Raw genomic sequence first — 27211 nt, 5'->3', positions numbered from 1 at the left:
CAATATTATGTATGCCCACCATGGTGACCAATATTATATTTATATATAAAGTGTAATTACTGGTATTTTGAGACAACATTTTTGAAATTCAATGTTCTGGGTAGTGTTGCTGTCTTTGAAGTTATGTTCACTCAGTTGTACAAAAAAATACATAATATATTGGAGGACAAAACAGTATGAGGTTTGATTAAAATCATTTATTGTCAAAGGCCTTATTTATATTTGTGTTGCTTACACAAGCGGTATCACTTCTGGTCGAAATTGTGCATTACCCAAAAATATCTATAGTTATGTTTAAAAATGGTTTTGTAAATTTTATATGATTTGTTAGTATTTAGACATTATTTACTATAATAAGTACATATTTCAGAGACTGCAGTAGCTAATATGGTATAAAGTATAAACTATACCTCCATAGACATTTTGACTTACGGCCATTTTAAATAAACAATTTTAATCTTCAATCCAATTCATAAAATGACCAATCAAAATAACCCATTTGTAAGCATGTCAGTGGCGAAGCGTCCATACAAGCCGATTCTTACCGGGTTACCTTTTGTAAATTAATTATAATTAATAAAAGAAAAAAATTGTATAACTAGAATAATAGTAGTGTACTCAAATCATCTTATACTTATTCAATTAAATCAATACTTCAACGATAACGGTACATAGTATCAATCCGTTAAATCGTAACTTGCACTCCCTTTTGAAAATTTTCACCCTTCGCCACTGAAGCATGTCAATTTTTTGTTCTGATTGGTCCATTTTTGAGATAGAATGAAAAAAGCTATTGGAATGTTTATTAAAAATGGTGGTTATAGAGCAACTTAATTTGTTTTTTTTTTTTATTAATAAATAAAGTCAATGAATCTATTATGTAGAATTATAGTGATATAAGGAATGATAATATTCAATGCATTTGAAGTGTGATATATCTGTAAATTTTTTATATAAATGGAATAATAATTATTTATAATCAGAATGCATGTTTTCTTTAGAAATGCTTGTTAGCATAACAGAACCTTATGCTAACTATCTTCCATAAACTGTCATATATAACCCAGTATAAAATTAAAATAGTTTAATAAATACTATGAAATTACAAAACCAGTCTTGATAAAGTTCAATATTTGGCAATGTTATTTTCTATCCCCGCCGCCGCTGACATACTCCTTGCTTGTAGTCCTCGTCGGTAGATTATCTGCAACTAGTATAATCATAATTTTTATAAATATAAGAGCGGGTTGGAGGGAAGAACTACATATCAAATAGCGGAAACCTCGCCACCATACTTTGTAGAACACAACCCCTACAACTTTTTGAAAATATATTCGAAGTTAATTTATTACAATATATTGGAGGCGAGCTATGTTCAGCATGATATTCATGTTGCTAATGTCATTAACGAGGTAGGTCTTGGTCACTTGTTTATTTTCCTCCTCTAATATAGAAAAAAAAATAGAATACTAGAATTAAAAGAGCATATAAAAACAATTTTTAAATCATACCAGGAGGTCTGCAACATTTGCTGCCGCCTGTAGCGGGTGGAGTACTTTTCTTACTCTTGTCAGACCGCGCGGTCACTTCACACGGACAGCACGAGTGCACACTGCTACGGCTAGTGTCCATAGCTTGGATCTTTTCCACCTGTGAAGTTTTTTTTAATAAAATATGTACGTATACGGTATTTGTACCTTTATAGGCAGGTGCATATCATATTTTAAAAATCTTCGGCTACGTATGGAATAATATGAGCGAAACTTTCGCTATCTATATACTAGCAGTGTTGAATCCCCATGTCAGACTTGTCTCGCGAGACCTCGATTTGCCAAACTTGAATCGAGATTCAATTCGAATCACCATATCACGGAGTAGTATGGTTATTCCATATGTTATATTTTTTTTTTTTGGTGTTATATTAGAATTATAATTAACCTTATTTGGAGCAGCTGGAATTCTATTCGGTCTATCGCCAGAAGCTTTTTGTGTGGGTTTATCTGACAGTGGTAGTTTGAGCTCTTCTTGTAATGTCTTCGGTGATTCCCTGACGCTCTGCCGGCCACTAGCGGGCTGATCTTTTTGGATGTATTGCTGCAAAATGGTAATAAATTACTGGAACATAAGCAAAATGAAGATTTTTTTTATTTCAAATAATACTGTCTATGTGGAATTAAATTAACCATCTTGATTAATGGTTAATTTCAATAGGTAAACGATCCAAATAGCTATATATAAATATATGGTCGATAGCACAAACACATCCATAGTTTGACATGCATAGACATGAGCGCACCCAGCTCTCAATAAGGGAGGGTGGCCATTGTGATCTGTGACCATGTGGCAATATAGCAGCAGAAAAATAAATCTTTATACTCATATCTAATTCAGTATCAGAACTCATTTATGTCGATCTAACACATAAATCTGTCAAAATCGGTAACTGACCTCCGGCATGTTCCACACGATGATGCTCCCAGCAGCGCAGCAGCTGACGACGTGCCGCGCGTCCGGACTGAACCGGCAGCACGTCACCGCGCCCGCGTGCCCGAGACCCATGTGCGTGTATATGCCCTCCTGGTACTTCCACAGCTGGCAAGTATAAAATATATTACAGGTTTAGGCCAGTCTCAAACTAAATCTAGACTTGCAAGTGATCGTAGCAATACGTATATACGCTGGTATATTGTAGTTATGTTTTGTAAAAGTGTACACAGCATAGCCATACCAAAATACCTTACCTTCACCATTTGATCGTTGCCGCCGGTGACGAAGAGTTCACCGTTTTGCGTTATATGGAGACCGTTGATGGCTCCCATTTTACTCGCTTCCAACTGTAATAAACAACTATGTTTAAGTAGGTAAATATTATACTCATGGATGTCACAAGACTGGCTAATGACTGGGATGTTCTAGCATTGATTTTCAAATCGGTTTTTTGACACTGTGTTTTTTGCAAATCACTACTTAATTGAGATAGAGTATTGTATCATCGCATGCGATTAAAAAAAAACAAACAAATCGAAACTGGAATTGTTGCCCAGTTTATATAAATTATGTAATTTATTTGGAGGGAAGTTATTAAGAACCTCCGTACATCAAAGCACTTAAACACGAGCTGAATCGCACTGACCTCTCTGGCGAGGTTCCCGCTGCCGGTCTCCCAGTAGGCGACGCGCCGGTCGGAGCCGCCCGTGAGCAGCTGGCAGCCGCGCGGCTCGAAGCACACGCACATGAACAGCGTGTTCGCGTACATCACTTGGCGGCGGGACAGGGAACTGCAACATTTTGTTTAACTAGACAGGCTGATGACTTTATCTCGAAGGTATTCATTTAAGTTGCCCTATGAATGCAAAGCTGCTAGCTTGAATTCCCAAGTCGGAAAAATTGTGTTTCAATTTGCCGGACACTAGGTGATCAAAAGAGTTGACATCAGGTTGAATAAACTCGTACTTTACCAATGTTTGAAATAATAAACTGAATCCATAAAAGTTGCAGGAGGTCGCTGAATGCGGGCCACATCGATCGGTCGATCTGGAAATTTTTGGGGGAGACATATGATCAGCAGTAGATATCTTGCGGCTGACCATGACGATGATGTTCCATCCATAATAAAGTGGATTATGGGATAGGCAGTCAAAAAAAGCACAATACACCTAACAGAGCTAGGCACGTGTAATTATTTATTTATCTATCGGCTTACATGAGATCCCAGATAATGCAGGAGCCATCTGTCCCGGCGCTGACCGCCTCCGTGTCATTTGGAGACACTTGTATAGCGGACACCGGACTTTTATGTTCCTTTAGCACTTTCTTCAAACTCTGACATTCAGGTTTTATGTCCCAGACTCGCACCTGGAAAAAATAAACCAGTTGCACATATAAAAATCACTAAACAATTGAAGTTAATGAAATGAAATAATTTATATGAACCTGTTAAAATGTTGCACTTTATTTAAATTCCGTCAATATTAACAACATTAGTTCGGAAAGCACTTATCACCAGAGAAGATCGGGCAAGAAACTCTGGTGTTGCTATTTCTACAGTATAAGATACAGAGAAAAACAATACAATTAATGTTTTCATTGTTGTTTAGAACAGTTCATTAATTATTAATTACTCACTGTGTCCGACAAATAGTTTTAAATCACAAATTATTACCTATTTTTCATTAACAAACCTACCACTACCATTTCATAAATTGGGGAGCTTCTGTTGAGGGAATTCTTAAGACTTTTAGGTATGGTTCATGAAAAATCTTCCTGGGTAGAAGTATTTTCGTCAAAATTAAATAAGTTATCAAGTAACCTGTCCCTCGCAGCCACCGGATATGAGCGTCCTGCCGTCATGCGTCATGTCGATGGCGGAGGTGCCTTTGTTGTGCGTGTTGTAGATGCAGTAGATGAGCCGCCCCGTCAGCGGAGTGAACGCCCTGATGCACCCGTCGTTCCATGCTTGAGAAACAACAATACAATCAAGAAGTGGCGTCACTAGAGTGAGGCAGGATGGGCAAAATGCTACGAGCTTCCGGCTTTAGAGGGTTTTCAAATTCTTGTAAAATTTACTTATCATTTTGTGTATTGCGACTGACAAAATTGATTGCTTCAAAATAATATTTTTTTTTATGTAAAAAGGTCTCATTTAATTAATTTGCCACCGGTTGTTTGCCCTGTAGGTACCACCTGCAATCAATCCACCATTGAATCAGGACAAACATCTATTTAGAAGGCAAGTAAATTATTAGCAGTAGTTGTGATCAGGTCAATCTTATAGGCTTTTTAATCTATACTTATAATAAATCTGTAGAGAGGTCAATTCTGTACATGAAATATATTTCCAAAATAACTATCAGGGGTGTTTAGGGATCGATACTGATGCCAAAAATGCAGTTAGTAAAATTTTTGTCTGTCTGTCTGTATAACCGTTACAGAAACAAAAACTACTCGACGGATTTTAACGAAACTTGGAACAATTATTTTTCATACTCCTGAGCTAGTTATACTATACTTTTCATCACGCTACAATTAAAAGGAGCAGAGCAGTGAAAGGAAATGTTGGGAAAACGGGAGAAACTACTCCATTTTTTAAGCTTCCGTCGCATGTGCAACCTTAATGGTTAAAAGTTCCTTCGATTTCACCGGGATCCCATCATCAGACCCTGACCGGACAAACGGACCACCTGCATACCACCATACATTAAAAAAACATCCCGACAAATTGAGCACCTCTTCCATTTTTAAGTCCGAAATCCACGCGGGCGAAGCTGCGGGCGGAAGCTAGTCAATAATAAATCTCATATTTTGAAGTTAGATAACTAAAACTATCTGAGTGTTAAGTACCTAAAAGGAATATCAAGAGTACACAAAACCAGTGTTTGTGGAAAGGTTCGGCTTTTCTACAAACCACACCATCACACAACTATTTTGAATATTTAATTACTATTTTACAAATCATTCGTTAAGTTTCATAACTCCGTGCCAGTACGATAGCAGTAGCAGTATCAACTTACCCGAGACTATAGACTTCCCATCTCCCGAGAACAGGACAGAGGAGCAAGTGAAGTTCGGAACGACGATGCGCAGCAGCTCCTGGCATGTCTCCAGACACCACACGCGGACGTCTCCCGCGCCGGCTGTTGCGAACACTCCAGACATGCCCCTATAAGACATTTGACCTTAAAAATCTGTTTACTCTCTACCTTAATTGCGGCCCGACTGCCGTGCTGAGTACGACGATATTTCAAGTACGATCAATGAGTCAGGTAAAGTAATGATTTCTTATGTTAACGCGAATGTTAGACATTGATTTCGGATGTTATCGCGGATTTTTATTAAAATTTTCTTCCGATGTTTCAAAGACTGCAGCTTGCATGGTCATGGGGCAGACTGGAGTGGTGTTCGTTCGTAAAGTCAAAGTAATAATATCTACCTGCATGTTTGCCAAAAAACTAGTTTTATTTGGGAAGCTAAAATCTCAGGCCGTAGTCTTCATGCCCGATGTACGGTAATTACCACGCCTCTTATAATATAGCACTTATAACGACGAAATGTAGGCGTGTTACATGTATCTAAACCTGAAAAGGTACAAAGGCGTGGCGATATGTATGTGCTAGAAAATACCTGGGGAAAGCGACGTCATTAATAGCACATCGATGGCACGTGACGACCAGTACGGGAACAAACGTAGCGATGTTGATGGCGTAGATCTCACTGGTTCGAGTCCCGGCCAGGAGCACCCGCTTGTCACCCGCTAACGTAGGGGACTCCATCAGCTCTAGAGAAGTTATGCTGCCTATGAGCTTGGCGGATTTTAACTGCAAAAAAATTAAGATTTATGCAACTAGATATTTTGATGAATTGGTTGCCACTGGCAATATTAAATGGATTATGCATGTCATTAAAGTTGTGTGGAAGGGATTGGCACTAAATTAATCGGAGATGGATTTCATGTCCCCGAGCAGTAATCTAAACAAAGTAATGTAGTGATTATTGGTAAAGTTGTCCCGATTATATTATTCAAATGGCTTTTTGGGATCGCTGGATGTAGGTTTTTCTGCGAGCACCGTATTGAGGCTGACAATAATAAAAATTCGGTCTTCTTATAACGGCCTTTTATTTTATCGTTTAATTGTACAGAGCCGCGCACTCCACTGCGTGTGTTCGGTGTGTGTGAGTTCCCTTGTCGTAGACAATACTCCGTTTTAGTTTTTGTCCATAGACATACCGAGTGGCGTTCGGATACGCCACACCACCCCCCCACGGAGAAGGATAAAAGGTTAACAAAAATCGGGAAAATCCTTAAATTTAACGCGCCTACCAGATCTAGTAGTGTAGGGCAAGTTAGTTGTGGTTGCGGTCTTATCTGGTGATACAGAAGGGGGAGAGTTAGGAAAAATGGATTGTGGGAGGACAGACTTTCCAGGAACATTCGGTAGTTTCATCGGCGGCTCAGACAAGCTAGAATCGCTAGAGCTAAGGTTAGTGTGGTCAATGAAGGCCGGTTTGAGCCGATCCACGCTGACAACGACGCACTTTCCCTTGATGTCCAGTGTCATAGTCTTGCCGTCTTCGGCACGGTCTACGACCCGGAATGGACCGGTGTACGGTGGTTGTAGGGGGCGTCTAACGGTATCGTCACGGAGAAATACGTGTGTCGCCGATGCAAGTTCCTTGAAGATGAAGGTTGAGGGTTTAGAATGACTGGAAGCAGGAATTGGGCGTACAGTCGACATTTTGCGTCGCAATTGTACGACAAAATCTGCTGAGTCCTCGATGCCAACAGGTCCAGGATTTGAAATTAACATTTCTCCAGGTAGGCGGAGAGTTTCTCCATAGAGCATTTCAGCAGTTGTGCACTTAATATCTTCCTTGAAGGCGGACCGCATGCCAAGGAGGACGAAAGGGAGCGCACGAACCCAAGAATCCTGGTGGCACATAAGTGCAGCTTTAAGTTGGCGATGAACGCGTTCTATCATCCCGTTAGCACAGGGGTGGTAAGAAGTTGTTCTAATGCGCTTGGTGGCGAAGTGTATCATCAGTCGGCGGAAAAGGTCCGACTCAAACTGAGTACCTTGATCAGTGGTTATGACTAAAGGAACGCCGAAGCGGGGAATCCATTCTCTGGTGAAAGTCTCGGCCACTTCCTCTGCGGTTATGGAACGCATTGGCCACACCTCGGGCCATCTGGTACCTCTGTCAATAGCTGTTAAACAATAGCGGAAATCATTGCAAACCGGCAAGGGACCGGCGATGTCGAGGTGGACGTGTCGGAAACGACCGGATGGAAGGTCGAATTTGCCGGGCGGAGCAGAGTTGTGGCGCGACACTTTAGCACGTTGACACGCCTCACAAGTGCGAGCCCACTCCTTGCAATCCTTTTTGACAGAAGGCCAGACGAAACGTTTGGTCACGAGATGGGTTGTAGCACGAGCGCCTGGGTGACTTAAGTTATGCAGTTTGTTGAAGGCTGCTCTGCGAAAAGTAGGGGTTAAATAGGGACGAGGCTTACCGGTAGACATATCACAGGTGACCAGGATGTCAGTGCCAGGAATGACGACTTTAGTCAACTGAAGGCTAGAGTTATGGAGAAGAAGCTCAGCTAACTCCTGATCAGTCTCCTGTGATTTAGCAAGGTCTTCATAGTCTTGCTCGAGAGCGATAGCGTCGACGCGTGACATTGCGTCAGCGACGACATTGTCCTCTCCCTTAATATATTTAATGTCAGTGGTGAACTGACTAATAAAAGATAGTTGGTTCAACTGTGAGGGTGGGAGTTTTTCCCTACGCTGCACAAAAGCGTATAGGAGTGGTTTATGATCTGTGAATATGGTCACGTGCTGAACCTCGAGAACGTGGCGGAAGTGTTGTACGCTTTCGTACACCGCCAGCAGCTCGCGGTAATAAGTTGGCCACTGCGCTTGTTGTGTGGTAAGTTTCCTGCTAAAGAAAGCAAGGGGAAACCACTGCCCATCAATTTTCTGCTGAAGGCAGGATCCGACATGGGCACTTGAAGCGTCCGTAAACAATCCAAGGGGCGCGTCGTTAATCGGATGCTGTAGCAAAGTGGCATTGGATAGACTCCTTTTACAGGCCTCAAACTGCGTCAGTAGCTCAGGCGACCATGTAAATGGTTTAGCGCCTTTGCCATTGGTAGCGACCACAGCGTCGATAAGTCTGGAACTGCGCGGCGTGAGGCACGAAACGGCGGTAATAGTTTAACATGCCGAGAAAACGACGCACACCTTGTATAGTCTTCGGAGGGGGAAAACTCAAAATAGCTTGCACTCGTTCTTGTGGGGGTCTGGTGCCTTCTGGGCTGATATGGTAACCCAGAAATGCCACTTCACGAGCACCAAGGATACACTTCGAAGGGTTGATTACTACCCCGTAATTTTGGAGGCGCCCGAAAAGAATCCGAAGATGCTCCCGGTGGAGAGCCTCATCTGCAGAGTAGACGAGGATGTCATCCACGTAGGGAAAACAAAAGTCGAGGCCCCGTGTGACCTCATCGACAAACCTTTGAAAGGTTTGACCGGCGTTACGGAGACCGAAGGTCATGAAGGGAAATTCGAAGAGGCCAAACGGAGTAACGATGGCGGTCTTCGGGACGTCCTCTTCTGCCACGGGGATCTGGTGGTAGGCCTTGACCAGGTCGAGGGTGCTAAAGATATTGGCACCTGCAAGATTGTGGGCAAAGTCGTTGATGTGTCGGACCGGGTAACGGTCTGGTATTGTTCTGGCGTTCAGTGACCTGTAATCGCCACAGGGACGCCAAGTGTTGTCTTTTTTGATGGCCATGTGCAAGGGGGACGACCAGGCACTTTTAGATGGTCGTGCGATGCCTGATTGAATCATGTCATCAAATTCCTTTTTGGCTGAGATTAATTTCTGCGGAGCCAAACGCCGAGGCTGACAGGAAATGGGTGGCCCGTCCGTTGTTTTTATAAAGTGGACAGTGTTGTGTTTGACCGTCCTGGGAAGGCCTGGTGGACGGGTTATATCAGGAAACTCTGCCAGCACCTGTGCGAAAGCAGAATTGGCTGAAGCAACGGCTTTGATACTGGGTTGCTCCGATGTTGCAGAAGAGGCGGAAGCTGAAAGGCTAGTGGTTCCGTCAACCAATTTTCTATTGCGACAATCTGGCAAAAGATGGTAATAAGACAGGAAATCTGAGCCCAGAATAGCGGTGGTAACGTCGGCAACGACGAACTGCCAAATAAATTTCCGGCGGAGACCAAGGTTCAGTGTCAAGTTAATAGTGCCGTAGGTCTTAATACTGCTCCCATTAGCGGCGCTGAGCTCGTAGTCAGTGGGTTTCCTCTGACCTGCAAGCCAGCGGCGTGGGTAGCAGCATAGATCAGACCCAGTGTCAATAAGGAATTGTCGCTTAGTGACATGGTCAGTGACAAATAGACGGCGGCCGTTGGGTTGAGTGGAGTCGCAATCAGTCGCCGCCGCTACTGATTGCTCGGAGGGTTTTCCGACTCCCAGTTGCAAGGAGTAACACACTTGTTGGCCTTTGTACCATACTTCTTGTGATACCAACAACTCGAGCGGGCATTGTAAGTGGTATTGCGGGAAGATTGCCTTCTTCTAGATGAGGAGCGATCCCGAGACCTAAAGCGACCAGTGCGGGTGGAGGATAGAGCAGCAACTTGCTTTCTTAGCTCCTCAATCTGCTCCATCAAGGTGGTCAGAGAAGGCGCGGCGGCAGTGGCGCAAACATTTGCAGTAGCTGGTTGCGCCTCAACAATCTTGTCAGCTATGTCGGCGATCCTCTCCAAACCGAGATCGGCCTGGGCGGCGAGGATGCCTTGAACATGCTGAGGTAAGCGTCGTAGCCATAACTGACGAAGGATGTTGTCGTCGGTAAATGTGGGCCCTGCAAGAGATTTTCAGGTGACGGAGGAATTGTGATGGTTTCCTATCACCAAGTTCCTCCTCACTGAGAAGTTTCCTCAACCTTTGTTCTTCAGATGAAGAAAACCGTTTGACAAGTGTGTTTTTTAAGTTTTTATATTTGTCCTGAGCCGGGGATTGGCCACTATGTCCTCGATTTCCCCAGCAATTTGATGATCAATTTTGCTGAGAATGTGACTGTATTTGGTCTCATCCGTGGTAATCCCTGCAAGCAAAAACTGTGCCTCTGCTTGAGCAAACCAAACGTTTGCCCTATCAGGCCAAAATGGTGGCAGTTTTATAGCAACCCTGCATATGGACATAGCATTAGGCTGCACTTGCGAGGCGCGCAGATTAGCGTTTTCAGCCTCCAAAGCGGAGAGGCGAGCTAGCAATTCCTCAGACATGGTTAATGAAAGGGAATGAATAAGCAGGTGTTGGAAAGGAACCACAACCAACCGTCACCACACACAATAATAAAATTTAGGTTTTTAGATATTTGCACTTGTGATAAACATAAAATAGCAGATAAACATAAATGAACACAAAATGGTAAAATACTTAGAAATTAGTTGTGTGGTTTGATATAAGCAAATACAAAATATATACTTAATCTAAATGGACAATAACCATTGAGCGAATTTCTACAATGAGTATTAACGTTACGGTTAGTCCGGCTGATTGCCATCACTTATTTTATACAAAGGTATGAACAAATTTAAGTTAATGTAAACAAAGTTGGATTAAATGTAAACAATATTAACAAATGCTATATGGCACTTTAAATTTAAATAGCAGTCACACCGAATGTCACTGGATGTTATCGTTAAGATTGAACTTCACTGAGGTTAAAATGTCTGTAATGGACTTGTAATTTCCAAGTCTCCGGCAAAAACGTAGATAAGCAGTACTTGCGTGAACCGGAACGAAGCACGTTGACAGGTGACAGCTAAGTTGACAGGTGACAGCTAAGTTGACAGGTGACAGCTAAGTTGACAGGTGACAGCTAAGTTGACAGTTGACAGCTAAGTTGACAGTTGACAGGAGCAGTCATTTGCTAGTACGGCCGATGCCGATGTTGCCGATGGCGAACCACGGTGGCGCGGCATAGCACCCACGCCGATGACGTCACTCAAGTGGTTGTTGAAATACAATTTCGGCGAACTTCCTCTTGAGATTTTTTTATGCACAAACTTCCAATTGCGTTGACTCTCGACAATCCGGGTGTATGGGACCGATCTAGCCGTGGCGGCGACCGATGTATCTCGCTCAGCGTCGTAGTTGCTGGACCGGGTAAGCGGTGAGCTTGCGGGGGCCCTGATGAGGCCGATGCTGGGCGAAAGTTGTTGCCACGGCGTTTTTCAGTCGTCAATGCTCATCAATACGGCTGTTGCAGGTTGCGACTTACGTGTTCACATCACGTCGGGGTCACCAGTTTGGGATCGCTGGATGTAGGTTTTTCTGCGAGCACCGTATTGAGGCTGACAATAATAAAAATTCGGTCTTCTTATAACGGCCTTTTATTTTATCGTTTAATTGTACAGAGCCGCGCACTCCACTGCGTGTGTTCGGTGTGTGTGAGTTCCCTTGTCGTAGACAATACTCCGTTTTAGTTTTTGTCCATAGACATACCGAGTGGCGTTCGGATACGCCACAGCTTTTTCCATTCTCGGAAGAAAATGGCCAAGCACACGAGAGTATTGTAATTTCTTAATTATATGGCTTTTTTAGAGCAATCATTCCAGGAAACAGTTCATTCAGATACAATACTCAAAATTACAACTGTGTACAGTTGTAAGTTTGAGTATTCCGTCTAAAGGAAACATTGATGATCATAAATCGTCGCTGTAGGTGGAGAACTAAATAAGTAACTCAAAATTTCTAGTTTCGAGATAAACGCGATTAACTGTTTTTTTTTCGTTATTTTTAAGCCTTACTAAAAAACTATAAATAATTTTAATGTAGGTATTTTTATATTGGGTCTTATTATCTATTATATTATGCATTACTTAACAAAAAAAACTCTGACCTGAAGAAAAAAAATATAAAAAATAAAAACTTATTAATTAATTCTTCCACGACAATGTTTTGTAAGTTTGCTGAAATAAACTAAATAACTCGTATAGTTATTTAGTTTTCCCGCACTAGAAACCATATGGTAAAGTAATTATAAGGTTTAATAATTACAATTATAGAGTTTATTAAAGTGAATACCATTAGGATTTTCAATGTCTAAATTAAACAAATCAAGTTGTTTAGTTCTTCTACACACTTGATTAATTTTGTTAAACAATAGACTCGAAGAAGAATTAAACAACTCATTTTATTTAATTTCTTTACCATTGAACAGATTATAAGCAGTTTATTGATTTTATTATTTAATTATTTACTTTTTCTACAACAAAATATATATTATTTGAATATATTTATTTCTCCACTTTTAACATAAAAAAGCTATAATTTCGAAACGGGATAAGATAATGAAATGCTTGTTAGGCCAAAATATGCGCCATGTTTTGGGCAACACAAAAGTGATGGAAGTCCAAAATGGCCAAAATCCGAGTTATTTAGTTCTCCACCTACAACGACGAAATACTCACTGCTTTAAAATGGGGCTTGTTCGGATCGAGTATCTTGCCCTTGGGGAAGGGTCCGGTCCAGTTGATCTCGTCGAGAAGGTCCACGGTGCCGTCGCCGCCGCCCACGATCAGACACCCGTCGTCCATTATTAAAATCGATTCAATTCCTGTGTGAAAGTTTGGCAAATATGATTTGGATGGATTTATAGTAGTGGCGGGCTTAGCCGATGCAAGTCGCCGCGCCGGGCGTGATCGAAAGAAGAACAGGTCCCCTATTTTAAGGTGGTAGCTCAAGGTCCATTTTCATACATTTTGTTTCGGCTTTAATCTGGGTAACTAAACAAGTATTGGCAAGTAAAGAATTTAAATTCACGTCTAGTTAGTGATTAGTTCTCGCAGTTGAAGAAAAATGTAAAAATAATTAATAATCATGGATATTTCTGCCTTTAAAATTTCGTCATATTAAATTTTAAAGGCCGAAATATCCATGATTATTAATTATTTTTACGTTTTTCTTTCAACTGCGAGAACTAATCACTAACTAGACGTGAATTTAAATTCTTTACTTGCCAATACTTGTTTAGTTACCCAGATTAAAGCCGAAACAAAATGTATGAAAATGGACCTTGAGCGACCACCTTAACAATTTGTACCTACTTAGATAAAACGCTTGGGCGTTGGTTATTAGGATGGTGATCTATGTGTGATGCCCGAAGGCAATCTATATCTCAATATAAGTATTAGGACTACACTACGGTTTATCTACCTCTAGAACTTACTACTTAGCCAATGGCCATACCTGGCAATATAATACAGTTGCAATTCTATGTGCTAGAGGTATGATATTTTCAACATTACCTTGACTGTAGCACAGCGATTCCGGTTTCCTGCCTTTCTTCCATGGTCCACATTTAGCGAGGCAGCCCAGCAATGCTGGCTTGCAATGCGCGACCGACTCCATCGGATCCGGCGGGTAGTTTATTGAGAATTTTATCATGTCTCCAGTGCTGAATGATCGAAGTGCAAAGTAATTATCATGCCAAGAAGTGCCTTTACCAACAAACATTACTAACATTACCTGGATATTCCAATGTATGGTTACTGTAATATACAGTTTTGAGCACCTATCTTACAAGCAGTACCTAATTTGTACCCAGACCGGCCGCTTACGGAAGGTCGTCATTGTTCTTATCTGCTTATTCACCATATAGGTATGTTATTATAACACATTGGAATGTGTTTATTATTTGGGAGCTTTGTAGGTTCCTACGTATTATCTAGATAGAATTCAAGAGACATAAAGAAATAAGTTTTGGCTACGCAACCATACTAATGACCATTATCCAATATAGTAATCTATAACGATTACTTACGTAGTCCCAGCATATCCGTACGCGTCATCTTTACTAATGGCGATGCAGCGCACACTCCTGCGCAGCTTGCCCAACGACACGTCCACCACGTCCAAATTCTTGCTCGCCGCGCGGATGTTCCACACGCGCAGATTTGCTGTAACAATCATCGGCTACATGAAGTCCACTGCTGAAGCCGGGCCTCCGGAAAAGATTTCTAGACTCAAGAGGTAAAGAGGTCTGCAATTTGCATCCTGCGTTTTCCTGCAACCTTTATTAATTCGCCGTCGCCTTTACAATAACACTAATAAATACTTACATACTTATCTTAATACTTTTTTTACATCGTCTACTTCTTGAATCAATGCTAGTGTGAAGGCGTTCTATATAAGTAGGAATATTGTCTCAGATTTAGGTAATAGCTATCGTGTGGTGAGATATTAGTCATGGCCTCCCGTGACTGGCTAGGCGGAATACAAACATTACGAAAGGCGGGCGAAATCAAAATATGGACTTCAAACTTCGCAATTTCTTGATGGCCGTGAATATAGTACTTTTTCCTCATCAACAACCACATGAAGTCCACTGCTAAACATCGCCTCCTCTAAAGATTTCCAGACGGAGCTGTCAAAAGAGACCCTACTTTTACAAATTCAATTTGCTAAAGAGAAATTTTGATACAACTTTTACTTACAATCTCCGCCTGTGACAAATGAGTTGACCCTCAGATTGAGCGGGGTGAGTGTCATGGCGTCGCCAGTGGTGAGCTTGGCGGCGGCCGCGGTGCCTGTCGCAGCCCCGGCCGCGCAGTCCCACAGCACCACGCACCCGTCGTCGCGTCCACCCAGCGAGATCATGTAGCGCTCGTCCGATGAGAATGTCAGCGCTTCTACACGTACCTTCAGTTTCATAGATGTTATAGGAAATTATGAGGGGCAGTGACGGATTTAAGCTGAGATTTCGCGGAATGCCGCAGACGGCAAGCGTGCCGTAAAGGTAAACAATATTGCTTTGCAGTATTTATGGTATAAAACCGATTCCAACAACCACTGCAAATCTCGCGCATCAGTTGCAATCGCATGTTGGAATTGGTCTCATACAATTGAATACTGCAAAGTAATAATGCATTTTACCGTACGGCTTTTGCAGTCGTCTGCCATATCCCGCAAAATCGCATTTTTAGATGAGAACCTTTTTTTAGCTCGCGGCGGTTAAGGCCTCAACGGGTGAATGTCTAAGAGTTTTAATATTAGACGTTCAGTTTTGGTTTGGGTTTTTAAGGAAACAAACCATGAGTCGTGTGGGCAAGATGGAATTGTCTTGCTATTGTATGTACAAAATAAAATGTTTTGACCCGATATTCACTAATCATTTTTTAAAATATTTTCGCGTAATCTTTTATTCCGCACAAAATTTGTGGAGTTTTTCAAGACTAATACAGCAGGTTAATGTTTTAGTTTAAAAAGTAACAACGAACAGATTTCTTTTAATGAAGACAGGTAAAATTATTACGGTATTCACCTTATGCAACTCATGACTCCCAATCAAAGTCTTCTTGTTAAAATCCCAGAGCTTTGCTGAGGCCTTGAATCCAATGTGATTGATCTGTCCAGAGCCAACATAAGTCCCTTTTGGAGACACGGCGACTGTCGACACGCTGTTTGTGTGCCCGCTGAGGAAGTACATCTTTTTCGTCTTCCACTCCTGGATGCATACCTTGTTTCCCATAGGATACACGATATGGGCACAGTCGGGATGGACTTTCAAACCTCTAATGGCCGACCCTGTATTTGAATTTTTTAGCAAGTATTCATAGGTGCCATTCAATTGTTTTGTAGTTACGTACGTTTGTAGTACGTACAAGGTCTTAGCAAAGCTGTGACTGCTCTCGTTGCCAAATAATAAAAGTGGATGAGGATACTTGGGAGGTAATCAGCTGAATTCTGTACTTACTACGAAGCCAGTCCACACAGTATCCCAGCTTAGTATGCCATGAGTTGGTTACCAGAGATGTTAGTGGCAGTTTTGAAACGTTTTAAACTGTAAGTATATTATTAAAAGAAGCAGGTCGAAAAATTGGTTAAATACTTACCATCGAATCCAATGATAGCGTACGTTTCTAGATTCTTAACGTCCATAATTAGTGTTTATTGTATAGAATAAACGTTAAATAAAAACAATGTCCGTGTTTGTATTGGTCGCTGCCGAGCAACAGGTGACAAGACGTTGTCATGGTGACAATTTTTTAAAGTCTTGTCCAAAGATTTTCATAAATATTTACCGAAATTAAAAACTTTAACGATCTTTTTAGGTTTTATTCTTATGCGTAGGTCTTTTCACATTACTTTATCCTCAGATTTATAGCTTTCGTCTACTACGTAGATCGAAATCGAAGCGAGACGCATTTATTCGCCTTTAACTATGATAATGCCTACAGGACTGCCTCAATGGCGTAGCTGTACTGCATGCGCAGAACAGCGCTCTGAGGTCCTGGGTTCGAATCCCGGTCGGGCAAAGTGATGTGAGATTTTCTGCACAGTATCAGCCCGGAGTCTGGAATTTGTGCCTGATATGGCGATAAGCTCGCCCCCTTTCAAATCATGGGACGGAACAAACTTGGCGAAAAGTGGGTGCCCTGGTTGCGCCTCTGCATACCCTTTTGGAGATAAATGCGTGATGGTGTGTGTGTGTAACTATGATAACCCTTCTAATAGGAACACGCCGAACCGTACCATCGCCAATACTGAAAATGCAATCTGGTTGAATCAGCTTTAGTCGGACGCTAACCGTAATAGTTCTTGCGCTTTCTGAACCAATGCCCGTGTCTGTAATCCAACCAATTACAGGCACGGAATTCAGATCAAACTTTTAAAATGTTTTGCTCAAATTATGATCTTTAAAGAGATGGCTTTACGCCAAAAGGCAGCTGTTAAAAAAAAAAGAGCTAAAATATGCAAACACATACTATAATTTTATTAAGGTTATCGTAAAAATACATTCAACTGCATTTTTCTTACTCAGTACATCATTATCAATATTTATTACAATAGTTACAGTTTATTTACCATTACCAATACATTTCACATTATAAAAAAAAATGTTGAGCTCCAGAAGCTGATTACATAGTTACAAATATTTTAGTTATTTATATTACATTAATTATTGTATTTATAAACCCAAAAATTCAGTATCCCCTTATATTAAAAGATACCTTCAACTTCAATGTAGTTCCTATGCTGGTTTACTGCAATAAAACCTTGGCAAACATGCAAACCTTGAACAAAAACTTAGGAGAGCCATATAAGAGAACAAAATCCAAAATGGACAAAGAGAGGCCCCATGAAAACCTTATATAAAGCAAAGACGAATAGTAGTAGGTAACTTAGAAGGTGGTCTGAGAAACTTAACAAAATACTGACCCATTATGGCCATAACAAATGTTCTTGCTGTCATTCTTCTAGCCAGTATCAATAGACAAGTTGACCTGTTCTTAAGAACTTAATAATTAAAATTGTTTTATGAGCCTTAAAAAAATTACAATTATTTTTGGATTTAGATAGCTGAAAAACTTTATTTTGTAACAGAAAATACTTTTTACATAAATTGCATCATGATTTCTTATATTAATATGAATGTTAGACATTAAAATAAAACTATTTTGCAGATTTCATCACAATTTTTATATTTTACTTTTCTCCCTTTTTTCTTTTTACTGGGAGAAAATTATGATATAAAATCTCAATCAAATCTGAAAAATAGTATTATTTCAACAAATAAATTGCATTTTTAAATTAAAATTATGCAACCACCTTGCGCAATTCTTAACTGACATCCGTATACTTTAGTTTCATAAGCTAAATACTACAGGAAACATAAATTTATGATGTCAAATTTGATTTGCATTACAAAGCCTATTCTATATGTCGGTAGAACCAAACTGTATCATGGTGTAAACTAACTTAACTATATTCACAAATTTACATTATTTTCTTCCTAAGCATTTTCTTCGAATGGATTTTGCTCTATCATCAACCTTTTCTTTTGCCACCTCAGCAACTCTCTTTATTTCATTTATCATGTATTGTTTGATTACTGACAGGTATTCTGAAAGCTGAAACAATGAAAATATAAGCTCATTAACTATACAGAAATAAGTAGATAGAATTCAATCTAATGTCTGCCAGATTCAAAACCCAAGGACATGACTACCTGGCTTTTAAAGTATTAAGTAGAATTCTCACTTGTTTTAATGGTGAAGGAAAATAATTGTGAAACAATCTACACACCTGAGAGTTCTCTATAAGAATTGAGCGGGTATGTGAAGCCTGCCAATCTGCACTAGACCAGTGTGGTGGAGTAAGGCTTAATCCCTCTCAGTAATAGTCTCATACCTATTATTGGGACAGTATATAATAGAGCTGATGTTATTAAGTGGATAATATTTACACATATATACTTCTAGCCAGCATCCAAAACATTTCATTGCTAAATTATGATATTAATGAAGAATTATTTATTACACATTGACGATACGCAAACAATGTAAACAGCAATATACCATTGTGTATTATTTTATTAACCTGTCAGTATCCTCTTTAGTGAAGTAAATTTGTAAGAATACCTAAACATACCAAGACGATACCATCACTGGTGTTCTTGAAATTTCGAGATGATAATTAACTGATGTTAACATATAACTTTACTAAATTTATTACGGCTTTGCAGAGTAAATTAGATATAGAATACTGGGTAGTTAATAAAGAAATAAAACTAACCAATAGTTCATCCTCCTTCTTTCCTAATTGCACAAATGCGCACTGTGCAGCATGGCTTTTATGCTCCGCCCAAGGATCGTCGCTCGCTTCCCACCCATCTAACTCTTTGCCGCAAAGAAAACACTTCGCAGCATCAGCATCATCAACACCAGTCGCTACAGAGTAAAATCCCGCCTCCGCCATATTACGCACGTTGCACATGTTTTTATCATTAAATGGCCAATTCTTGAATGTTTTTACTCTTTCTTGAACCAAAAATAAATCTCGACTTTCCATTTTCACAATATTTAGTATGTTTCGAAGTTTTTAGATTATAGTGAATTGGAAACCGTTGAAAATTCAAAATATTTGGCAAGTTGCGTTTAGTTCCGCCATTCGTTGACATACGTGTAAGACAAAATAGATGTTTGTATACTTACGATGTAATAATAAAACGATAGGCAAATAACATATTATTATGTATTACTTTCAGATCAAATTATTTTATTAAAAAAAAAAATAAGGTTAATCTCAATATATATTATGTGTAGGATTTATAAAATTATTCCTATTCATAAATTAATAACCAACATAAAATAACCCATCATCGATTCAGGAGTTCCTGTATAAACAGGAAGGTGCACAAAATTAACATTAAAATAAAGATTCTATTATTCTAAAAAAACGTACTGCTATTACAACAGAATACAAAATATGGAAAAATGATTAATTATTAAAATTCCAAGTCAATAGTTATTTTAATTTCATATAAATCCATACTATCCACAGAGGACATAAAAAGAACAATAATAGCGTTGTATTGGTATATTGTATTTGATGCGTTAAGTCTTCTATTGTAAACGTGAAAATGTCTTCGTATGAAATTAATTCAGAAAGACTATTCCAGTTATTAAAGTTTTTCGTGGTAATCGTCGGACCACAGATCTGCTAAGAAACTGTCGAAATGCTATAGCATAATCTGTGGTATGAAGTTTGAAGGTTTTCTTTTAGGGATGGAAGTAAGTGAGTAATTGAAGAAGTATCGATATATATCTTAAAACATTGAAAATAAAATTCAAGATGATATAAACAAGAATAAATGTTAAATAAATGTAGCGATTATATTATTTTGTCAGCCTAATGAGTATTCAATATTGAAAATCTCCAGACTTGTTCTAAAAGCCAAGACCGATAGTATTTATGTATAATATTTCTTAGATACGTGATTTTACGATTTTTCTGCCAGAAAATACAAATCAAAGACATAATTGGAAACAGTAGTCATACGCTTTTCAACTTCTTATTTATGCATCTATCAATTTTAATTATTGGAATAAGAATAATTTTTGATACAATTTACTTTATATCGAGTATACAGAAGTTATTAATTTATCGATACAGGTTATTGTTTCATCACTATTTTGTTTTCACCATTTTCGTTCCACATTCGTTCATTCGCAGTTGTTTTAGCCTCTAGGTCTGCTAGATTCGCTGGTTTTCTTAAATTTTGTCATTTGTGTGTAACTCATAGCTGTATTAAAGTTTACGATTAATTATATTTAATACTAGTCAAGTTTATCGTTAAGTAGTAACGATAATATTATCACGTAGTTCTTCCGAAGTAATTAAATAAACGAATCAAAGTGCCTAACATTTTACTAGCTTTTGTTTTCTAATAATTATTACGTTTCGTTTGTTATCGGCTAGTGTTTTGTGATTTTGCGCGGGTCTTGCGATGGTCCGAGCTGTTTTCTAGCATCGTCCAGTCCCATAAAGAAATTTGGTAAGTGTATTTTTCATATTATTTTATTTTAAACAATTGTTATGTCAACAATATGGGTTAAAGTTTTGAATCTTAAACTCATAATTAAATTAGCACTAGTTTGTAGTCTCATTTACGCGAGTGAATGTCACCGAATTGTACCGTATGGTGATCTGAAAAATAGCAAATTTCACTAAAAAATACTATTAAGAAGTTGGTGTAGTTTTTCTTATTGTTAAAGAAAGTGTAGGTGTCATGGCAGCCTAGAAATTACCTACGCTGTTACGATTATCGAAAAACACTTTCTTCATTTCAAAGGTGAACAAGTTCTACGCGGTTGCTAGGCGGGTTGTCAAACACGACAAAAGATAGACAACCATTCTTAACATTATACACCGTGCAAGGAGTAACGCAAAGTTTAAATCAATATAAACTTTTGTAAGACGTTCTTATTTTAAACTTAATTCAAAGTTCATAAAGGCAATATATTGATAATGCGATATATCTATGCATAATAATATTTTAATATTAGATATTCTCTCATAATATCGTTTTCTGATATATTACAAATTACGAAATGTACATGTTTGAGGTTAGAAGTTAGAACGCATTCAAGATGTCAACACGCACACACGCACCGTGCGTTTTCTATTTCTAAAAGCGCGTTGTGATAAGATACGTTTGTTCATAATGAATTACTTATTTAATATTAACTATAAAAAATTCTACGAAATAATTTACAATTTTAAAATTATACGTACTAACGAATAAGTCCATGAGAAAAAAATCAAATGAAATTGAATAAACAAGGACATATAATCAATATTTGTTTCGACAAAAAAACGACGTTAACACCTGATTTTGTGTAATCAAAGATATGTCATGGCATTTGCTTGGCTGTGCCGTAAGGGATTATAGTCCATGTTCAGGGTTGGCAACAACTATTAGCTGTAAAGTTAATGTATTGCACGATGAATTTCAACAAAGATCTACATTTAAATAAAATTATTTGTCGGATTTTACTGCGGTTTTGACTAACATCTCAGTCCGCCCCGTGACCATGAAGGCTGCAAAGTTTGCAAAACGTCGGGAGAAAATGATTATATAAAATAACTGCGAAAAAAATCAGTAAAATAGTTTTATTTCAATGTCTCAAAATTGCGTAATTTTAAGAAATCATTATAAAGTTCTACACGTCCGTTCGTGGGCGACAAATGCCTATGTAGTAGGTACTTCCAATTACTACGATTTCCGTCTAGCACAATATAATGCAAAAAACAGTGAATACCTTATACAGGCGAATCGGACGTCGTGCCACGTGCTTCGAGAATTTATTTACAGACCGTAGTATGTGTAATGTAAACATACCCTGCCTCAGTATAACACTCTGAAGTCCAGAGTTCAAATCCCGGATCGGGTAAAGTAATTTTCGCGCTATCAGATCGGATTCTAGAATTTTTACCCGATATGGCGATATACTCGCCCCCTATCACATCATGGGACGAAACACACAGGCGAAAGTGAATGCCCTGGTTGCACCACTGCCTAACCCTTCGGGTATATGCATGATGTGTGTTTGAATTTTAAATATAGAACAGACAGTCACTGTTACAATGGAGAAAATACCTTATTAAGAATATTGTTGTTTGAACGGTAAAGCGATTAAGGCCAGCAAAGTTATGCGACTGTGTAGACATGTAAATTATTGTAATTGCATAAGTAGCAATTTCGATCCACTCGTGATTGGTAGGTTTCTCGCCGGTGTGATTTGCGATAATTCTTCCTCGCCGATTGCACCCGTAGGACTATTTGCTTGCTGTATTTCCAGACCTTCGTTTTAGGAACGTTCAAAAGACGAACCTATTTCTTACTGAAATGCTGGAAACTCATTGATGACTAATGATTAACGTGTTGATCACTTAGGACGCATTAGGCCCACACTCTGTACCCGCGATACAAACATGCATGGAAGTCTTCCGGTCTTTAAGGTTCCTCTATAAAATACTATATCAAGTAAGAGTTGGAGAATAGAAGTCATTTGTTTCACTACATTTCCGCATACCTCAACGTTTTTATGAGTTGGGCTAGTAAAATTGTAAGTAGAAGATGGTTTTATAGATTCGCTATAGTATATGACGTTCGTCACCTTGGCAAAATGCCAGGTCTTCAAGTCTACTAAACTTACGTCGCACACTCAACAGAGGCTAGTTTGTGTTACTATCCGGAGATAATGATTTTCACACCTATGCTTAACAAAATAAACATGTAACAAAATGGTGTGCAAACTGGGATTCCTTTTTAGAAGTTGCCTCTCAATTTATCTCCAAATTGCAAAAGACTCCTTGGGCTACAGGGCGATACCCTCATTTGCTGTAGACACCGAAAGCAACTATATTGTTGTATGGGTCGGGCGTATTGTAAATATTGACAGCAATCTATGTTCTAATCAGACTTTCGCTAGATCCTCCTATGTGCCCTGGAGGCCATGTAGACTACTGTCAAAGATAGAAGAAACGCCAGCTTAGATAAGAAACCGAAATCGGCGGTCGCTTCAGAAACATGGAATTCTTCCCTGGGTGTGTTTTGTCCTGAAATATTAGAAAATGAAGCTATTAAAGGGATATGTAATTAACCTATCGCAATTCCAAGTATATTGAGACTAGAGAAAAAAAATTGGGTAGTGTGAACTTAGAATATAGATTTAGTAGCACGTCTTATGGATACTTAAATGTGTACCAATAGTTTCAAATGATCACGTTTGTTTAACTTTACTTTACTCTCCGTTGCCAGAGTCCTCTGTAACTATAAACGTATACGTCTGTAACTGCGAGCTGAAACAGATTTTCATGTGTCTTCAGCTTAGAGCGGGTGAAAGCATCGACGTATATTCTATAGACACGAACTTCCATAATATAAACAATTTGTTCATAATCTGGAGTTACAACTAAAGTTCGCGGTAGCGCTAAAACATCAATCTTCGTCTAACCAAACTTTAAACATGCAGTGCTAAAGTGCTTTAAATAGAATATAAGTAAAATGGCAACCAATACCGGATTGCAGTACAATTCAGTTGAACTGCACTTCACACAGTGTTCGGAACTCCAGATCTAGTACGTAGTACATACATATCGCTGATGTGAAAGAGTTTTTCCGGAATAGAAATCCCGTTATATATAACCAGCGATAAAAAGTAGCCTATGTTCTTTCTGGGGTTTCAATCTATCTCCATGCTAAATTTGATCGAAGTCGGTTCGGTAGTATATCGCGTCTAGACAGCCAACTGCGGCGGGGCACTATGTTTTATAAAATAAAGTGCCATATTATAAATAATATTTAAGTTTAAGTCATAACAGAACGGTCTAATGAAGAATCATAATCCTTACTTACGTTTACTAGCTAAAGATTTTTGTTAAAGATATTTCCAGTTTTTATACTGCATGCGTCTTTGGCCCGTTGACAAATTTTTTACACAATAAGTAATATCGTCTGACCATGTCCAGACTGTCTGGTTGCGACGTTTCGCCATCAAACACGAGCAATTTGCGTCACTCCAAATCAAACGATTCGTCCATTTGGAAACTGCTGAAGATGTAAACAAGTGAAATTTGGCTCGAAACGGCTGGATAATTAGAATATGTGAGATACAGAGATATAATTTTACTAGATTTTAAATGCGCGATCGCCCACACAGTACTGCGGAATATGGGAAATCAGACAGACAGACGATGTGGCGATTAATGTATGCGACTTAACTCAAAATGTTTAGGCTGTATTTCATGCGCCTTTGCCGATCCTTAATAAAAATATATCCAGCTCTTACTGCAATGGATGACGATCCGGGCATTAGGCCATATTGCTCGTATGTACGCAGTATGCTCCAAGAACGGACTGTTTGCGTGGTATTCTTAAATTAAGGATTCATGATGGTCGAGGAAAATCTATGCTGGGATCAGATATTTAGAAGCAAAAAAAATATGTTTCATATTGACCATCTTGTACTAAGCAGTATTTTCTTAATCAAGGTTTTACATTTAAAACAGCATTCTAACATAAAAGTTTAAAATTAAATGCATTAAATGTGGATGGCAGAAAGATTTAACGACGAATCGGTAAACGTTATCTGGTAGAGTTCTGTTTGTGTTCAAGATTAATGTCGGCCATCTTTCTTTTCTCTACGAAATTTTTCACCTCAACCCACATAGTTGGCAATTAAGGCGATACCTCAAGGTCCATTTTCATACATTTTGTTTCACCTTTAATCTGGGTAACTAAACAAGTATTGGCAAGTAAAGAATTTAAATTCACGTCTAGTTAGTGATTAGTTCTCGCAGTTGAAAGAAAAACGTAAAAATAATTAATAATCATGGATATTTCGGCCTTTAAAATTTCGTCATATTAAATTTTAAAGGCCGAAATATCCATGATCACTAATCACTAACTAGACGTGAATTTAAATTCTTTACTTGCCAATACTTGTTTAGTTACCCAGATTAAAGGTGAAACAAAATGTATGAAAATGGACCTTGAGGTATCGCCTTAATTGCCAACTATGTGGGTTGAGGTGAAAAATTTCGTAGAGAAAAGAAAGATGGCCGACATTAATCTTGAACACAAACAGAACTCTACCAGATAACGTTTACCGATTCGTCGTTAAGACGTGAATTTAAATTCTTTACTTGCCAATACTTGTTTAGTTACCCAGATTAAAGGTGAAACAAAATGTATGAAAATGGACCTTGAGGTATCGCCTTAAACAGATTGATAAAGCTCTGAATCTTATTCGCCAACTTACTCTGAAGAAATAAGCCGGCCAACCGTAGATGCATTTCTACCTACTCATTCGGCCTTCAGTGACGCATCAGTGAACTCGTGCGAACATAATAATTATAACACTAATAATTTGAATTAATTACCAGTTGACTCCGATAAGTTTGACACTGACTAGGTTCCTATATATGGGAATTAAGGCCTTAGTCTTCATGCCACAAGTTATTTTGACGGCCGCGACAGGAGTTTACATCGTTATAGAAAATAAGGCCGCTGGTAGTTACTTCTTACCTTGTCCATTTCTCCCGCCAAGCAAGCTAGGTATAAGATGAACTCTTACTATTAAGCATTATAAGATAATAACCTACAGGCTTGGAATGACGAATATACTGCAGAGGCTGGTGGTAAGTCTTTCATATGTGAGTCCGCCTGGGTAGGTACCACCGCAATGTCTAATTCTGCCGCCAAGCAACAGTGTGAAGTCATTGTTACAGTTTGAAGGACATTGTAGCCCGTGTAACTACTGGACATAATGAGACTTAACATATCATGTCTCAGGATGGCGAGCGCAGTTAAATACCAAACAATACTTTGTAATTCAAGGTGTTGGATGGTATTTCTACTGTTTATGGGCGGTCGTATCGCTTACAATCAGGCGAACGGCAGGCTCGTCTCATTCAAAGCAATAATAAAAATAAAACAGGCATGCCGTGTCGCGATTCTAAGCTCCGGTAGTTAATATTACTGTTTATAAGCAATCAAAGCTGTTACCATTACTGGAATTGTTATCTCGTCTCTTTGTTCAAATAGATAAAAATCTTCTTGCAACAAATGAAAATCCCATTAATATACATCACATAAAATTAAATCGGCAACAAACGCGTCTTTAAAATCGTTTTGTATTCATATTCTATTTATCTCATTGTTATGTAAATGAACGAAGAGGTGTTCGTGTGCGATTGGCTTTGTTTGGTGCCGTTTGTTTTTTGGAGAAGCGTTTTAATTTTTACATGTAACAGTTGAGAGGTATTCAATTGCATATTTTTTTTCGTATGTAATGAATAATTAAATTGCTTATCTAACGGCGTAACAGTCGGCAGTGGTAACTGTTACTACACAGGTGGAAACATTAATAGTGCAGAGTTAATTTATGCTGATACGGTCATGTTTAACTATTTGCTAGAAGATTTCGAAGATTATAACTTTGATAATATTATACATCACTAAATTAACATTGCTTTATGTAATACCAATCTATGAAAATGTAATAATCTTGTTTACAAAAGCATTTAAAGACCAGAAACTACCCCGACTCAGTCAACTTGACAAATCAGCCTAAAGTGTAAACCAATAACGATTTATAAATAAAATTATTAGTACATGAGTGTTAATTACAGTCCCAAGGTAATATAAACTGTAGACCGCAGATTACGCAATGATAAGCGGTGTAGGCAGTAGCGGTGCACGCTTCGAGTTGCGGTCTCGGCATTCTTGCGGGTAACTTACACTCATCGCTCTACGAGTAGAGTGGACATGCTATTCCGCATGACATATGGCTGCATTGATCTCGTCTCTATTGTAGTATTTGGGTTGTAAATC

The 27211-nt window shown here is 38.9% G+C and overlaps 3 protein-coding genes across 4 annotated transcripts in view; 1 reads left to right on the top strand and 2 right to left on the bottom strand.

The window, feature by feature from the left end:
- Window positions 1-714: 714 nt before the first annotated feature.
- LOC115452653 (cilia- and flagella-associated protein 52) lies at window positions 715-16576 on the bottom strand. The gene is made up of 16 exons (XM_037437743.1): window positions 16422-16576; window positions 15851-16113; window positions 15024-15228; window positions 14351-14486; window positions 13836-13984; window positions 12999-13144; window positions 6121-6314; window positions 5511-5659; window positions 4310-4455; window positions 3704-3855; window positions 3134-3278; window positions 2742-2834; window positions 2449-2592; window positions 1939-2094; window positions 1512-1650; window positions 715-1210 (listed from the first exon to the last, which is right to left on the bottom strand). The coding sequence occupies exons 1-16, from the start codon at window positions 16465-16467 to the stop codon at window positions 1143-1145; spliced, it is 2331 nt and encodes a 776-aa protein (XP_037293640.1). The 5' UTR covers window positions 16468-16576; the 3' UTR covers window positions 715-1142.
- Window positions 16577-17279: 703 nt separating this feature from the next.
- On the bottom strand, window positions 17280-19482 carry LOC115449461 (baculoviral IAP repeat-containing protein 5). The gene is made up of 2 exons (XM_030177294.2): window positions 19105-19482; window positions 17280-18440 (listed from the first exon to the last, which is right to left on the bottom strand). Exons 1-2 carry the CDS (start codon window positions 19378-19380, stop codon window positions 18312-18314), a joined length of 405 nt encoding a protein of 134 aa, XP_030033154.1. The 5' UTR covers window positions 19381-19482; the 3' UTR covers window positions 17280-18311.
- Window positions 19483-20534: 1052 nt separating this feature from the next.
- The window catches only part of LOC115449460 (monocarboxylate transporter 12), a 52738-nt gene continuing 46061 nt past the window's right edge, over window positions 20535-27211 (top strand). For both annotated transcript variants that reach the window (XM_037437724.1, XM_037437726.1), the window contains exon 1: window positions 20535-20866. The gene's annotated coding sequence lies outside the window, so the exon portion shown is untranslated. The remainder of the gene's footprint in view (window positions 20867-27211) is intronic.

This window comes from Manduca sexta, chromosome 12, assembly GCF_014839805.1.
Source record: "Manduca sexta isolate Smith_Timp_Sample1 chromosome 12, JHU_Msex_v1.0, whole genome shotgun sequence".
NCBI lineage: Eukaryota > Metazoa > Arthropoda > Insecta > Lepidoptera > Sphingidae > Manduca > Manduca sexta.
The sequence above is the reverse complement of the archived record's forward strand: the minus strand, read 5'-3'. Positions and strand labels throughout refer to the sequence as shown.

What these genes read in the sequence shown, in the direction of transcription:
- LOC115449461 (XM_030177294.2), bottom strand. Translation starts at nt 19,380, where the DNA reads ATGGAAAGTCGAGATTTATTTTTGGTTCAAGAAAGAGTAAAAACATTC. An exon ending in AGAAGGAGGATGAACTATTG is followed by an intron (nt 18,441 to 19,104) that starts GTTAGTTTTATT and finishes TCATTGTTTCAG; the next exon opens with CTTTCAGAATACCTGTCAGT.
- LOC115452653 (XM_037437743.1), bottom strand. Translation starts at nt 16,467, where the DNA reads ATGGACGTTAAGAATCTAGAAACGTACGCTATCATTGGATTCGATG. An exon ending in TGGGAAGTCTATAGTCTCGG is followed by an intron (nt 4,456 to 5,510) that starts GTAAGTTGATAC and finishes TTGTTTCTCAAG; the next exon opens with CATGGAACGACGGGTGCATC. An exon ending in GCAACGATCAAATGGTGAAG is followed by an intron (nt 2,593 to 2,741) that starts GTAAGGTATTTT and finishes TATACTTGCCAG; the next exon opens with CTGTGGAAGTACCAGGAGGG.